Source organism: Hippopotamus amphibius, chromosome 8 (assembly GCF_030028045.1).
Source record: "Hippopotamus amphibius kiboko isolate mHipAmp2 chromosome 8, mHipAmp2.hap2, whole genome shotgun sequence".
Classification (NCBI taxonomy): Eukaryota; Metazoa; Chordata; class Mammalia; order Artiodactyla; family Hippopotamidae; genus Hippopotamus; species Hippopotamus amphibius.
In genome coordinates, this window is record NC_080193.1 from 11211647 (window position 1) to 11228469 (window position 16823).

Genomic DNA, 16823 nt, shown 5'->3' on the forward strand with positions numbered 1-16823 from the left:
TAAAAAATTTTTAAAAACTTCCAGTGTTTACTAACTTAACTTCGGAATACAATGTTGGTGTGTCCTTTGGGCAACTATGCTCACCGAAAAGTTTTCTCAAAACCAAGAGCAGTGATGATTGGTGATGACTTAGGGGGGTGGGATAGGGAGGGTGGGAAGGAGTTGTGGGAGGGAGGGGATATGGGATATATTTATAAATACAGCTGATCCACTTCATTGTACAGCAAAAACTGGCACAACAGTGTAAAGCAATTACACTCCAATAAAGAGCTTTAAAAAATCTAAAAAAAAAAAAAAAAAAAAGGTAACTCAGACATACCCATTATCTTTTAAATGTTGCTGGTAGGTCTAGAGTATTAGGGCCCAGTGTTAATCATTTGATTTGACAATGGAGAGTTATTTATCCACTGACATCTTGGAGTAGAGCAGTTTGGATGGATGGATGGGGATGAAAGTTTATTCTAGTGGAGTCAAAATACAAAGGATGGGTTCAAAACCATTTGTGAAGCTGTTCAACCTCTCTAGTAGTCAGAGAAATGCCACAGACAGCCATCACTATACACCCACATGATTTGACTAGAGAAAGACTGAAAATTCCAAGTATTATCGTGGAACAATGGAAACTCTCATAAACTGCTTTAGAAATGTAAACTGGCATGCCACTTTGAAACAGTATAGTTTAAATACCCTAAACATTTCTGCTTATTTGCATCCTCTTACTAGATAATAAGGGACATAGAAGCACTCTTCACAGCATTCCAAAAGAAAAGAACCCCACGTTCACAGATAATACAATGCGTGCTAAATTGTGACAGACCCACACAGAGAAATACAAGAGTAGAGCAATGGAAAGGAACGAACCATAGTGGCACACAAAAATTCTAACTAAGGAATCTGTACACTGTACTTAAAAAGCTCTCAAGGATACTCTTATGACTGTGCTCAGAAGGCAAGTGCTTGTCTCATTTGTTTTTTATGATCTCAGTGATCCAATGGATTTAAAAAATCTATCATAATTGGTAAATTCCAAAAATGAAGATGCATACAAAACTTAGTCCACAGATAGGATTAAGATGGTGGAGTAGGAGGACGTGTGCTCACTCCCTCTTGCAAGGGCACCGGAATTACAACTAACTGCTGAACAATCATCAACAGAAAGATACTGGAACTCACCAAAAAAGACACCCCACATCCAGAGACAAAGGAGAAGCCGCAATGAGACGGTAGGAGGGGTGCAATCGCGTTACAATCAAATCCCATAAATGCTGGGTGGGTGACTCACAAACTGGAGAACAGTTATACTGCAGAAGTCCACCCACTAAAGTGAGGGTTCTGAGCCCCACGTTAGGCTTCCCAACCTGGGAGTCCAGCAATGGGAGGAGGAATCCCCAGAGAATCAGACTTTGAAAGCCAGCCGGATTTGATTGCAGGACCTCCACAGGACGGGGGGAAACAGAGACTCCACTCCTGGAGGGCACACAAAAAAGTGTGCTCACCAGGACCCAGGGGTAAGGAGCAGTGGCCTCACAGGAGACTGAACCAGATCTACCTGCTGGTGTTGGAGGGTTGCCTGCAGAGGTGGGGGCAGCTGTGGCTCACCGAGGAGACAGGGGCACTGGCAGCAGGGGTTCTGGGAAGTGCTCATTGGTGTGAACCCTCCCAGAGTCCACCATTAGCCCCACCAAAGAGCCGGTAAGCTCCAGTGCTAAGTAGCCTCAGGCCAAACAACCAACAAGGTGTGAACACAGCCCCACCCATTAGCAGACAAGCAGATGAAAGTTTTACTGAGCTCTGCCCACCAAATCGGACTAAAGTCTTACTGAGCTCTGCCCACCCAGCCCTACCCACCATCAGTCCCTCCCATCAGGAAGCACCCGCAAGCCTCCTAGATAGCTTTCTCCACAAGAGGGCAGACAAGAGTATCAAGCCTTATCAGCAGTATTTCATCTTGTCGAACTGAAAACCAGAGCCGCAGAAAGATAGAGAAAATGAAAAAGCAGAGGACTTTGTACCAGATGAAGGGACAGGATAAAACCCCAGAAAAGCAACTAAATGAAGAGGAGATAGGCACCCTTACAGAAAAAGAATTCAGAATAATGATAGTGAAGATGATCCAGGACTTTGAAAAAAGACCTGATGCAAAGATCGAAAAGTTTACCAAAGACCTAGAAGAATTAAAGAGCAAACAAACAGAGATATGCAACACAATAACGGAAATGAAAAATGCACTAGAAGGAACCAACGGCAGATTAACTGTGGCAGAAGGGCAAATAAGTGACCTGGAAGACAGAACAGTGAAAATCACTGATGTGGAAAAGAATAAGGAAAAAAGAATGGAAAGAACCGAAGACAGCCAAAGATACCTCTGGGACAATGTTAAACGTGCCAACATTCACATTACAGGGATCCCAGAAGGAGAAGAGAGAGAGAAAGGACCTGAGAAAATATTGGAAGAGATTCTAGTTGAAAACTTCCCTAACATGGGAAAGGAAATAGCTACCCAAGTCCAGGAAGCACAGAGAGTCCCAGGCAGGATAAACCCAAGGAGAAACATGCCAAGACACATAGTAGTCAAATTGACAAAAATTAAAGACAGAGAAATGTTACTAAAAGCAACAAGGGAAAAAGACAAATAACATACAAGGGAACTCCCATAAGGGTAACAGCTGATTTCTCAGCAGAAACTCTGCAAGCCAGAAGGGAGTGGCATGATATATTTCAAGTGATGAAAGGGAAGAACCTACAACCAAGAATACTCTACCCAGCAAGGATCTCATTCAGATTCGACGGAGAAATCAAAAGCTTTACAGACAAGCAACAGCTAAGAGAATTCAGCAGCACCAAACCAGCCCTACAACAAATGCTAAAGGAACTTCTCTAAGCGAGAAACATAAGAGAAGAAAAGGACCTACAGAAACAACAACAAGACAACTAAGAAAATGGTAATAGGAACATACATATCGATAATTACCTTGAATGTAAATGGACTAAAGGCACCAACCAGAAGACACAGACTGGCTGAATGGATACAAAAACAAGACCCATATATATGCTGTCTCCAAGAGACTCACTTCAGACGTAGGGACACATACAGACTGAAAGGGAGGGGATGGAAAAAGATATTCCATGCAAATGAAAATCAAAAGAAAGCTGGAGTAGCAATAGTCACATCAGATAAAATAGACTTTAAAATAAAAAATGTTACAAGAGACAAGAAAGGACACTACATAAAGATCGAGGGATCAATCCAAGAAGAAAAGATAATTATAAATATATATGCACCCGATATAGGAGCACCTCAATACATTAGGCAAATGCTAACAACTATGAAAGAGGAAATGCAAGGCAGAAATAGAGACACAGATGTAGAGAATAAACACATGGACACCAAGTGGGGAAAGCGGGGAGGGTTGGGGGGGATGAACTGGGAGATTGGGATACCAAATTGTACACTCTAAATATATGCTGTTTATTGTCTGTTAACTGTACCTCAATCAAAGTTCTTAAAAAGAAAAAAAAATACTAACTAAACAAATACTACCATGGAACAAAAGAGGCTTTATATAATCACTGCATTCATATGGCTTCGTGTGAAGTTAAGAGGGGAAGCACTTCCAAAAGGTCAAAATAAGGTCCTACAGAAGCCCCCTCCTCCATAAAACCAGTGATAACACTGGCAAAAACAGTCAACATCAACTTTTTTAGAAGTGTGGAAATTAGTCTGAGTCATAGAACAACAACAAGAAAAACAAACAAACAAATAAACAGCAACAAAAAACAGCTGAATCTCGGGGAGAGCAGTGAGCAGTGAGTGTGAAATTTTAACTGCCCTATTCCCATAGCCCTCTCCTCAGATCCCCACGAGTCATCTCAACTACAACTCAACTGCATCATCTCAACTACAGTGGCTGTGAAATCAGGAAGCTTAGCACCCAGTGGAATGGGCAGAACAGTTTGGAGCTCCCTCAATAGCCCTATGCCCATAGCATTGTTACTAGTTTGCATGTCTGGCAGGTCCCTGGACAATCCCCATTCACAGGACTTGTCTTGCTATAAAACTCATAGAAGAAAGCATAAGGCAAAAGTTTCATGGCATTGGATTTGGCAAAGCTTTCTTGGATATGACATCAAAGGCACAGGCAAGACAAGAAAAAAACAGACAAGATGGACGTTATGAAAACTTTAAAATTCTGAGCATCAAGAAATACTATTAGAGTGAAAAGGCAACCCACAGAATGAGAGAAAATATTTGCAAATCACATGTCTGATAAAGGATTAATATCCACAATGTATAGCGAACTCCTAAAACTCAACAACAACAAAAAACAAACAGCTTGATTCAAAAAGTGGGCAAAGGACTCAAACGGACTTTTCTCCAAAGAAGATACACGAATGGCCTATCGCACATGAAAACATGCTCAATGTCACTAATCCTTAAGGAGATGCAAATCTGAACTACAATGAGATACCCCTTCGTATTCGTTAGGATGGCTACTGTAAAAACAAAACGAAACAGAAAAGAATAAGTGTTGGAGAGGAGGTGGAGAAAACTGGAACTGTGCACTACTGGTAGGAATGTAAAATGGTACAGCTGCTGTGGAATATGGTATGGCAGTTCCTCAAAAAAATTAAAAACAGAATGACCATATGATCCAGCAATTCCACTTCTGGGTATAAGCCCCAAAGAACTGAAGGCAGGATCCTCAAGAGATATTTGTATGTCCATGTTCAAAGCAGCATTATTCACAATAGCTAAAATATGGAAGCAACCTGAGTGCCCACAGAGGGGTGAATGGATAAGCAAAATGTGGGATATACATACAATGGACTATTATTCACCCACAAAAAGAAAGGAAATTCTGCAATATGCCACAAGATGGATGGACCTTGAGGACATTATGGTAACTGAAGTAAGCCAGCCACAAAAAGACAAATACTCTATGATTCCACTTAAATGAGGTACTTGAATAGTAAAATCATAGAGACAGAAAATCGGATGGTGGTTGCTAATGGTTGGGGGAAAGCAGACAGTGGGGGATTCATGGTTTAATGAGTACAGAGTTTCAGTTTTACACAATGAGAAAAGTCCTGGAGATGGACAGTGGTAATGGTAGCACGATATATAACCGTACTTAATACCACCAAAGAGTTCACTTAAAAATGGTTAGGATGGTAAGTTTTATGTTCTGAATGTTTTAACAGAACAAAAAAATCAGAAGAAAATGATGAAATACTTTTCCACTCTAAGAGACACCATGAAGAAAGTGAAAAGACAGCTCACAGGATGGGAGAAAATATTTACAAATTATATACTTGATGGAGACTAGTACCCAGGAAATATTAAGAACTCTTGCATCTCAACAAGAAAACGACACCCCGTTTTAAAAGGGCAAAATGATGTGAATAGACACTTCTCCAAAGGAGAAATAAAATGAGCAATAAGACTATGAGAAGCTGTGCAACATCACTAATTATTAGGGAAGTGCAAATCGAAACTGCAATGAGATACCCCTTACATCCACTAGGATGGCTATACTCAAAAAGACGGACAATAACAAATGTTAGTGATGACGTGGAAAAACTGGAATCCCCATTCATTGCTGGCAGGAGTGTAAAACTGTGCAGCTGCTTTAGAAAACACCTGGGCAAATCAGGAAGAAGTAGAAAATATGAACAGACCAATCACAAGTAATGAAATTGAAACTGGGATTAAAAATCTTCCAACCAACGAAAGTCCAGGACCAGATGGCTTCACAGGTGAATTCTATCAAACATCTAGAGAAGAGCTAACACCCATCCTTCTCAAACTCTTCCAAAAAATTGCAGAAGAAGGAACATTCCCAAACTCATTCTATGAGGCCACCATCACCCTGATACCAAAACCAGACAAAGTTACTACAAAAAAAGAAAATTGCAGACCAATATCACTGGTGAATTTGCTGCAAAAATCCTCAACAAAATACTAGCAAACAGAGTCCAACACCACATGAAAAGGATCAATACACCATGATCAGGTGGGATTTATCCCAGGGATGCAAGGATTGCTCAGTATACACAAATCAATCTATGTGATACACCATATTAACAAACTGAAGAATAAAAACCATATGATCATCTCAATAGATGCAGGAAAAGCTTCTGACAAAATTCAGCACTCGTTTATGATAAAAACTCTCCAGAAAGTGGGCACAGAGGGAACCTACCTCAACATAACAAAGGCCATGTACAACAAAACCCACAGCCAACATCATTCTCAATGGTGAAAAACTGAAAGCATTCCCTCTAAGATCAGGAACAAGACAAGGATGTCCACTCTCACCACCACTATTCAACACAGTTTGGGAAGTCCTTGCCACAGCAATCAGAGAAGAAAAAGAAATAAAAGGAATACAAATTGAAAAGAAGAAGTAAAACTGTCACTGTTTGCAGATGACATGATACTATACATAGAAAATCCTAAAGATGCCGCCAGAAAACTACTTGAGCTAATCAATGAATTTGGTAAAGTTGCAGGATACAAAATTAACACACAGAAATCTCTTGCATCCCTATACACTAACGACGAAAGACCAGAAAGAGAAATTAAGGAAACAATCCCATTCACCATTGCAACAAAAAGAATTAAATACCTAGGCATAAACCTAACTAAGGGGGTAAAAGACCTGTACTCAGAAAACTATAAGATACTGATGAAAGAAATCAAAGATGACACAGATGGAGCTATGTGCCATGTTCCTGGACTGGAAGAATCAACATTGTGCTACCCAAAGCAGTCTACAGATGCAACGCAAGCCCTATCAAGTTACCAATGGCATTTTTTACAGAAGTGGAACAAAAAATCCTAAAATTTGTATGGAGACACAAAAGACCCCAAATAGTCAAAGCAATCTTGTGGGAAAACAACAGAGCAGGAGGAATCAGACTCCCTGACTTCAGACTATACTACAAAGCTACAGTAATCAAGACAATATGGTACTGGCACAAAAACAGAAATATAGACCAATGGAACAAGACAGAAAGCCCAGAGATAAACCAAGGTCAACTAATCTATGACAAAGGAGGCAAGGATATACAACAGAGAAAAAACAGCCTCTTCAATAAGCGGTGCTGGGAAAACTAGACAGCTACATGGAAAAGAATTAAATTAGAACACTCCCTAACACCATACACAAAAATAAACTCAAAAGGGATTAAAGACCTAAATGTAAGGCCAGACACCATAAAACTCCTAGAGGAAAATACAGGAAGAACACTCTTTGACAGAAATCACAGCAAGATCTTTTTTGACCCACCTCCTAGAGTAATGGAAGTAAAAACAAAAATAAATAAGTGGGACCTAATGAAACTTAAAAGCTTTTGCACAGCAAAGGAAACTACAAACGAGACGAAAAGACAACCCCCAGGATGGGAGAAGTTATTTACAAACCAATCAACAGACAAAGGATTAATCTCCAAAATATATAAACAGTTCGTGCAGCTCAATATCAAAAAAACAAACAACCCAATCAAAAAATGGGCAGAAGACCTAAACAGGCATTTCTCCAAAGAAGACATACAGGTGGCCAAGAGGCACATGAAAAGCTGCTCAACAAAACTAATTATTAGAGCAATGCAAATCAAAACTACAATGAGGTATCACCTCACACCGGTTACAATGGGCATCATCAAAAAATCTACAAACAATAAATGCTGGAGAGGGTGTGGAGAAAAGGGAACCCTCTTGCATTGTTGGGGGGAATGTAAACTGATACAGCCACTATGGAGAACAGTATGGCGGTTCCTTGATAAACTAACTATAGGATTACCATACGACCCAGCAATCCCACTACTGGGCACATACCCCCAGAAAACCATAACTCAAAAGACACATGCGCCCCAATGTTCACTGCAGCACTATTTACAATAGCCAGGTCATGGAAGCAACCTACATGTCCATCAACAGATGAATGGTAAAGAAGATGTGGCACATATAAACAATGGTACTCAGCCATAAAAAGGAACGAAATTGGGACATCTGTAGAGACATGGATGGACCTAGAGACTGTCATACAGAGCAAAATAGGTCAGAAAGAGAAAAATAAATATTATATATTAATGCATATATGCGGAATATAGAAAAATGGTACAGATCAGCTGGTTTGCAAGACAGAAACAGAGACACAGATGTAAAGAACAAACATATGGACACCAAGGGGGGAGGGAAGCGGGGGGGGGGATGAATTGGGAGATTGGGATTGCCATATATACATCACTAATAAGAAAAAAATATCAAATTGTACACTTTAAATATATGCAGTTCATTTTATGTCAACTGTATCTCAATAAAAGTTCTTAAAAATTTTTTAAAAAAGAAAACAGTTGGGCAGTTCCTCAAAGGCTAAATGTAATTAACACATGACCAAGCAATTCCACACCTAAGTATCCACCCAACGGATGTGAAACCATATTCCTATACAAAACCTTGTACTGAAATCTCCACAGCACTATTATGGCCAAACAGTGGCAACAACCAGGATGTTCATTACCTGATGAATCAAAAAGTATGGTATCTCCATATGAAAAGGATGTTATTTGACCAAGAGGAAATGAACTACTGATAGCTGCCACAACATGGCTAGTCTTTGAAAACATGATGCTAGGTGAAATAAGCCAGTCACAACATGTGGGATTCCATTGCTATGAACTGTCCAGAATAGACAACATCATAGAGATGGAGAGTAGAGGTGACCAGGGGCTGGAGGGAGCTGAGAATGGAGAGTGACTGCTAATGGACACGGGAGTTTTGTTTTGGTGTGAGGAAAATGTTCTAAAATTGCTTGTGGTGATGACTGCATAACTTTCTGAACATACTACAAACCACTGACTTGTACACTTTAAAGGATGAATATTCCATTAGGTGACTTTATATCTCAATAAAGCTGTTATTAAAAGACAAATAAAATAAAATGACATAATTCTGAGATGCATATTTAGGAAGCAAAAAAATAAAGAAGGTGATTAGTAGTTACCATAAAAGACAAGATCATGATCTCTCTGAAGCAGGAGGATATGTGATTGGCAATGGCACATAGGTGACTTCCATGAAGCTAACACTGTTGATTACCTCATCAGGGTTGCATTTACACAGCTGTTTCTTTATCTCTCTGTCTCTCTCCCCTCCCTCCGTCCCCATTTCTCTCTTTCTCACTAAAACATACATAACGTTAAATTAACCATCTTAACCATTTTTAAGTGTACAGTTCACTGGCATTAAGTATATTCACACTGTTGTACAACATCATCGACATCCATTTCCAGAACTTTTCATCATCCCAAACCGAAAGTCTGCACCCATTAGACAAGAACTCCCCATTACTCTATTCCCTCAACCCTGGTAACCTCTATTCTACTTTCTGTCTCTGTGAACCTGACTCCTTGTGGAACCTCATATACATGAGATTATATGGTATTTGTCCTTTTGTGTCTGGCTTAGCTGTTCTCATTTTACTAATTTACTGAAAAATACATTTATGTTTTATGCACATTTTGTGACTGTGCTGTGAGTCAAAATAAAAAAGTTCAGAAAAGAAAAAAGGAGTGATGCAAAGTGTAACAATGTCTCTACACTCTTTCAAAGAGTTTCATTATAAAACAGAGAAGAGGAGAAACTGGATGGTACTGGCGTGTGATGTGGGCTGAGAGGGATGGTTTTGTAAAGGTCAGAAATTACAGCAAATAATAAGGTTGGATCCACTGGACAAACAGATGTTTAAGATGTGAAAGAGAGAGGGGAGAAATGGAAGAGCAAAGTCCATGAGAAATGGAAAGGTAAGGACATCCCACCCACAAGTAAAAGAATTGGTCTTAGACTGGAGCATGGACAATTTATCCACTATAGTGGGGGGAACATTCAGATACAGGTGGACTCATCCAGTGTACACATGTGCAGATATTCTTATGATTGCTTCTGTTTTTCTCAGTGAAATACGAGGCAAGAAGAAAGTAGGAGAGTGAACTGAACAGCAAACTGCAGGAAGAAGTACAATACATTTTGAGATCATGACTGTGCCATTAGTCAGCATGGTTTTCGTGGATTTTTCTGAGACATTTTCAGATGTCCAGGCAGGCATGAAGCAAGCACAAACCCGTAAGATACAGCAGATGAGACACCACAGCAACCATACCTCGGAGTTATTTATACATCCAATCAATAATTCTTGTTCATCTACTCTTGAACAAGCAGTCTTCTAGACCTGGGGGAGTGTATGAGGATGAACAAATAGAAGTGGTCACTGAACACATGGAGGTCATACACTAACACAGGGGAGACTTTTAGGATACCTAGTCTTCAACAGGCATAATCTTAAGGTACTGCTATGTTAGGACCAGCCCAAGAACGGTAATAGGCCTGGAGATAACAACCAACGTGCCCATGATAACTGCACAAAGGGGAGACTGCTCTGCTGGCATCTCCCATACACACTTTTGGGCAGTGTTATAAACAGAACTTGGGAAACTGAATTCTGATGAGGTTAAAAAAAAACAGCAACTGTCACTTGTCCTATGGGTGACCGGTGCCCTCGGGTTTATCTTGGGGCACAGGGCAGCCACCCCACTGGCCTTATCTGATGGACTGGTCTGTGAGAGACGCACACCACTATAATGCCTCACTGTGGGATAAACAACACCAGAGTTATAATGTCCACGTGGTACAGAGCAAGAGCTTTAGAAGAGGGGCAATGGGCAAGGGAGTGTGCCCGCCAAAGACCTCCAAGCCTCCTCCTAGTCTGGAACATTTGCAGTCAGCTGAGCAACGGACGATAGGAGAGTGGGGGAGGGGTGTTCGGTGTGGCACAGTTGAGGAAGGCATGGAGGTTTTGTTTCCTTTCTCAAGGTCGTCTTGCATTTTAGAGTTTGCAATCCCTCTTCAGGATTACATCACTTCATAATGTCCAAAGGACCTTAACCAAGGAGCACTGAAGTTGATGGTGTGGAAGGAAGTCATAAAGGACACTATCTGAAGCGTAAGAGAGAGATCAGAAAGACTGCAAAGGACACAGCCAGAGGCTGTACCTCTGAGAGGTGGGCAGTAGCCACCCTTTATGCAGCCAACATAGATCTGAAGTGAATACCTGTGACAGAGGGTCTGTGAGTCAGGGAGAGCTGCTGCTGCTGGACACAGGCCCTGCATCATCAACTGATTTGCTAGGGCCATGTCAGTGGCAGCGTCTGTGAGAGACTCTGCCTCTATACTGCCTTCTCTATGGAAAAACCAGGTGGCCTTGAAGGAGGGTAAGATAAAGTTTCAGACTTGGGCTCAGCAGAAGAGGGCCTTGAAGCTGGGGCCAGTGCCAGGATCTTCACGTATCAGTTTGAGGATTGTCTTGCTGTTGGTGATTTCTCTGCCAAGCACGCACTGTGCCCTGGGATCAGTGTATTACTCTTCCTATGAAATAGTCATCCCCAAGAGTCTGGCAGTGGAAGGAAGGGAAGACCAAGTGGAAGAGCTCTCCTACGTGCTTTTTATGCAGGGCCAGAAGCAGCTGATTCACCTGAAGGTGAAGAGAGACTATTTTGTGAATAACTTTCCAGTCTTCAGCTACCACAACGGCATCCTGGGGCAAGAAATGCCTTTGATCTCACATGACTGTCACTATGAGGGCTACATAGAAGGAGCCCCAGGTTCTTTTGTTTCTGTCAACACCTGTTCAGGCCTCAGGGGCATCCTGATTAAGGAGGAAAAATCCTACGGCATTGAGCCCATACACTCTTCAAAACGGTTTGAACACATGTTGTACACCATGGCCCATGAAGCTCGAGTCTCCTGTAGTGTCACTTCCAAAGACAGCCAAGTGGCATCCACCAGCCGGCAACAAGAGAGCAGCAAGCCCCGCGGTCGGCAGGTGCCATCCTACTTGTGGTCTCACACCAAGTACGTGGAGATGTTTCTCGTGGTCAACAACCAGCGATTCCAAATGTGGGGCAGTGACATCAATGAGACGGTCCGGAGAGTAATGGATGTCATTGCTCTGGCCAACAGCTTCACTAGGGGAATAAACACAGAGGTGGTGCTGGCTGGAATGGAGATCTGGACCGAGGGGGACCTCATAGAGGTCCCAGTGGACCTGCAAGTTGCACTCAGGAACTTCAATAGCTGGAGACAAGAGAAGCTCTTCCATCGTGTGAAGCACGATGTTGCCCACATGATCGTTGGACACCATCCTGAAGAGGCTATGGGGCAGGCATTCCTCAATGGTGCCTGTTCAAGTGATTTTGCAGCAGCCGTAGAATCCTTCCACCATGAGGATGTCCTTCTGTTTGCAGCACTCCTGGTCCATGAGCTTGGGCACAACTTGGGTATTCGGCACGACCATTCGGCCTGCATCTGTAAAGATAAACCCTTTTGCCTCATGCGTGAAAATATCACTAAAGAAAGTGGCTTCAGCAACTGCAGCTCTGACTTCTTCTACCAGTTCCTCTGGGAACACAAAGGGGCCTGCCTATTTAACAAGCCTGGGCACAAAGGCCGCTTACGGAGGGATGCCAAATGTGGAAATGGTGTTGTAGAAGACGATGAGCAGTGTGACTGTGGTTCTGAGTGTGACACTCACCCGTGCTGTGACCAAACATGTAGGCTGAAGGAGAATGCACTGTGTAATCCTGGACCCTGCTGTAATAATACATGCCAATATGAACCAATTGGACGCAGCTGCCGTCCTGCTTTCGGAGAATGTGACCTTCCAGAGTTTTGTCTTGGTAACTCTGGAGAATGTCCCCCAGACACCTACAAGATCGATGGTACATCATGTCAGCAAGCTTACTATTGTGTTCAGGGTCGCTGCATGAGCCTTGATGGTCAGTGTGCTCATGTTTTTGGGTACCCTTCAAGAGCTGCCTCAGATGAGTGTTTTCGATTATTTAACGTGAAAGGCGACCGGTTTGGAAACTGTGGTATTCCCAATTCGAGTCACCGAGAATATACTAAATGTCCAGAAAATGATGTATTTTGTGGGAAAGTTGTATGTACAAATGTTCAACAGCTGCCAGTCATCAAACCCAGTTGCACACTGATCCAGGTCCCCCATGGAGATGACTACTGCTGGTCCTTGGATCAGTATGACACTACTGATGTCCCTGATGTTGGAGATTCAGGCAATGGCAATCTTTGTGGCTCAGAGAAAGTCTGCATGCATTCTGCCTGCACAGATGCCTCTGTTCTCATGTATGACTGTGATGCACAGGAAATGTGTAATGGGAAAGGAGTTTGCAACAATCTTAAGCACTGCTATTGTGACGCTGGTTTTGCCCCTCCTGACTGCAAAACTCCAGGAACTGGTGGTAGTGTGGACAGTGGGCCCCCTGGTATGGAACCTGATGAAAGGCCGGGTGGAGGTGGACATGGAAACGTTAGCACTATTAGCAAAGTTCAAGAAGCTCTCTTAGACTCATTGGTCATAATATTTTTAATAATTTTTTTCATAATATTAATAATTATAATTATTTGTGTCACCAAGATTTGCAGAGAGGAAAAAGAAGCTCCTCCACCAGAAGCGGCCCCATCAGAGGCTGCCCCAGTAGAGGCTGCCCCAGCAGAGGCTGCCCCAGCAGAGGGGGAGGAGGGGGAGGAGGAGGAAGAGGAGGAAGAGGAGGAAGAGGAGGAAGAGGAGGAAGAGGAGGAAGAGGAGGAAGAATCAGAGCCTTAAGACAAGTAGTGGGAGAAAGAAGCCTAATTCATCTAACACCTCAAGCACTGAGTGGGAGTGAGAGGCTCAGTGAAGCAAAGGTGAAGTGGAAATTGATAGCCCCAGTGGCTCTGACTAGGATTAAAAGGTCTATAAAAATAAACTTGTGTAGAAGGAGGGATTCTCCCGTGTCCATTATTCATTTTAGTAATTAAGGGTTTATTTATATATTAAATATCTTACTGCTTTTTAACATTTCATTTAAACTCTTTACATTCATCTATTGACATCAACGTCCTTGTCTCAGGCTAACTCTTCCAGTCACCAGAATCTTTTTTCAGGGCATGCCATCTTTCATCTAAGTTGTTTGATATACACTACTGTTGGTACCTGCATTTATTACTATCACTTGGATTTGCACGTCAAGTAAGAGCTACCTTATGTGAGGACAGTTGTTTATGTGACTGATTGTTCTAGTTTGCTGTATAAATGTGCATTCATGAAGTGAGTTTTTTAATCAAAAAAATAAGACCTTATTCAGATTAGACATCTCTTCAGATTCCACATGATGTAGTTACTGAGTCTATTTTCTTCTGGGACTCTGTGGGACAGACTACATCCAATAAGGTAGAAGACCCTGATTGCTCCAGGGCCAACAGGCGAGTGTCTAAGTCATCTACCTTTTCAAATCTGGCAGATGTTTAACATGATATAGTATATATTCAATATATTACTTCCCTGGATTTCCAGGTCCTTCCTATTGCGGTACCCACTCCCTTTTTAAAATTGTCTCCAGTTTTTAATCTTTTTGAGATTTTTTTTTTTTTTTTTTTTTTGGCTGCACAGAGCAGCACATGGGATCTTAGTTCCCCAACCAGGGATCAAACCCATACCCCCTGCATTTGAAGAGCAGAGTCTTAACCACTGGACCACCAGGGAAGTCCCTAGCCAAATTCCCTTTTTACCTAAAACATTTATTTTTATCCTAGAGAAGTTTTAATATCCCTTCTTCTTTACTAATATTCCTGGGATGAATTTCATACCATCAGATGTGTCATGTCTGATGAACATCACCTAGTTAGGAAACTGTATTTATACTAATTTTACACAGTACAGAGGCCCCTACCATAGTGCTAAGTACAAGTATTAAACTAAAATTTTTTCCTTTCTATTTTTCTATTTATTGAAATAAGTAACTTGCTGATTGACACAGAAGGAATTTCTCCAATTACAAGTAACAGAGCTTTGGATGTAGTAGATACTTCTCTGTGAAGAGAGCACAAAGCATTTAATACTAATGTTAATAGTATAGTATTGACATTATTCATTCTGTTCCAGGAACTGTGTTAAACACTTTACATTCACTGTCTTAATTTAGTCCTACCAACACCCTATGAAACTTCCATCTTTCATGAGGAAACAGACCAAAGAGCATTTTCTCTGGAGCTAGCAAGTGGTGGTACTTGCACCTCTTCCAAAGCATGACTCAATCTACAATTTCCACTACCTCGTGAGCCTTTTCCTTCAGTAAAAAGTGACAGGGAAGACATTCAATATGTCCTTAATTAACTTCTACTACGAGTCCACAAATTGTGTAGTCATTATTGATGAAAATGTCTTTCCTCCCATCATATCCTGACATTATGGTGTTGCAGACTGCCATCTTATTCAGTGCTGTGGGCCCAGCATATTGCAGATGCTTAACAGTTGTTTACCAAGTGAATGATTTAACTAGAGCTAACCTTAAAATATAGGGCCAAATTCATTCCTGGGGCAGGATGCCTCTTGCCACTCCCTAGCACAACCAAAATCTTGCCCAGCTTCAGCACTGCTAAATACTTTAAAACAGTTAAATAAGTCATGAAACGTTTATAAAACCCCAAACTCCAAAGAAGGGTAGTCTATGGTAGGGGAGAGGCCAATTTTAATGTGGGCAGGAGTGACCAGGTAGAGATGTAACTTGGGATGTTCAAGGATAAGAGTTTCCTATAATGCTCGGGTGACAATAGTTCATTCTGCACTGTGTGTGACTGCCTCTGGGAAGTGTACCATTTCATCTGATTCCTGTCCTCATTATATTTGGGGGATTCTGAAGACCATTTACATGTTCCAATAATTTGTATTGGTAGTCACTCACGACCCAGCCAGCTGCTCCCCCAAGAACTCTGATGGTGACTTATTGCCATCCTTTTCCTGCCTTTCCTGGGCAGCTATTGTCCTTTCTGTACTGCCTCAGGCCAACAGAAACCCAGGACCTTCCCTTAATTCCTGGAAGTATAGCCAAGTCCAGGCTCTAGATTATTATCCAGATTTGGAGGAGACAAAGGGAAATTACAATGTGGAAAACAAACAGATTTGTATGCTGCAGATATTATGCTTCTGGAGTCCAGGGGTCATGCCCTGCTGGGAAACTTGGATAGACCATCTCTCTCCTTGGACCTGACCTGACACCCTTTCTTATTCCTGTAGGAGGGCTTTTAGGAATATCCTCATAGTCTGGAATCAGACTTCACTCCATTCTCTGGGGCTCAGTGAGGGGGAAAATTTTTTTTAAATAATTTACTGAAAATTCAGATCACACCACACTCACATGGATGCATCATGCCCACACTGAACACAAAGCATTCAATTAGTTTCACAAAAATTTAGCTTTTTAATGTCCAAATTTCAATCTTTTTTTAAGCTTGCTCTTTTTTAATTTTTATTTTTTTGAGATATAAATGACATATTAGTTTCAGATGTACAACATAATGATTCATATTTGTATATACTGTAACATGATCACCGCAATAAACCTAGAAACACTCATCACTATGCATAATTACAATTTTTTTTTCTTACGTTGAGAACTTTTAAGATCTACTCTCTTAGCAACTTTCAAACATACAATACAGTGGTATTAATCATAGTCACCATGCTATATATTATATTCCCAGGACTTACTTATTTTTTTTACTGGAAGTTTGTACATTTTGACCGCCTTCACCCATTTCACCAATCCCCCACGCTCTGCCTTTGGCAACCACTCATTTGTTCTCTGTACTTATGAGTTCAATTTTTTGGTTTTTTTGTTTCTCTTAGATTCCACATGTAAGTGAGGTCATAAAGTATTTGTCTTTCTCTGTGTGACTTATTTCACTTAGCATAATGCCTTCAAGGTCC

At 41.4% G+C, this 16823-nt stretch overlaps 2 protein-coding genes across 3 annotated transcripts in view; one reads left to right on the forward strand and one right to left on the reverse strand.

Annotated features, from left to right (window-relative positions):
- TMEM116 (transmembrane protein 116) overlaps nt 1-16823 on the reverse strand; it is a 103929-nt gene that overhangs the window by 19826 nt on the left and 67280 nt on the right. The gene's annotated exons all lie outside the window — the stretch shown is intronic.
- On the forward strand, nt 11181-13682 carry LOC130859534 (disintegrin and metalloproteinase domain-containing protein 1a-like). The gene has a single exon (XM_057747025.1). It carries the CDS (start codon nt 11193-11195, stop codon nt 13680-13682), a length of 2490 nt encoding a protein of 829 aa, XP_057603008.1. The 5' UTR covers nt 11181-11192.

Excerpts from the sequence above, each read along its gene's own strand:
- LOC130859534 (XM_057747025.1), top strand. The coding sequence starts at position 11,193 with ATGTCAGTGGCAGCGTCTGTGAGAGACTCTGCCTCTATACTGCCTTCT.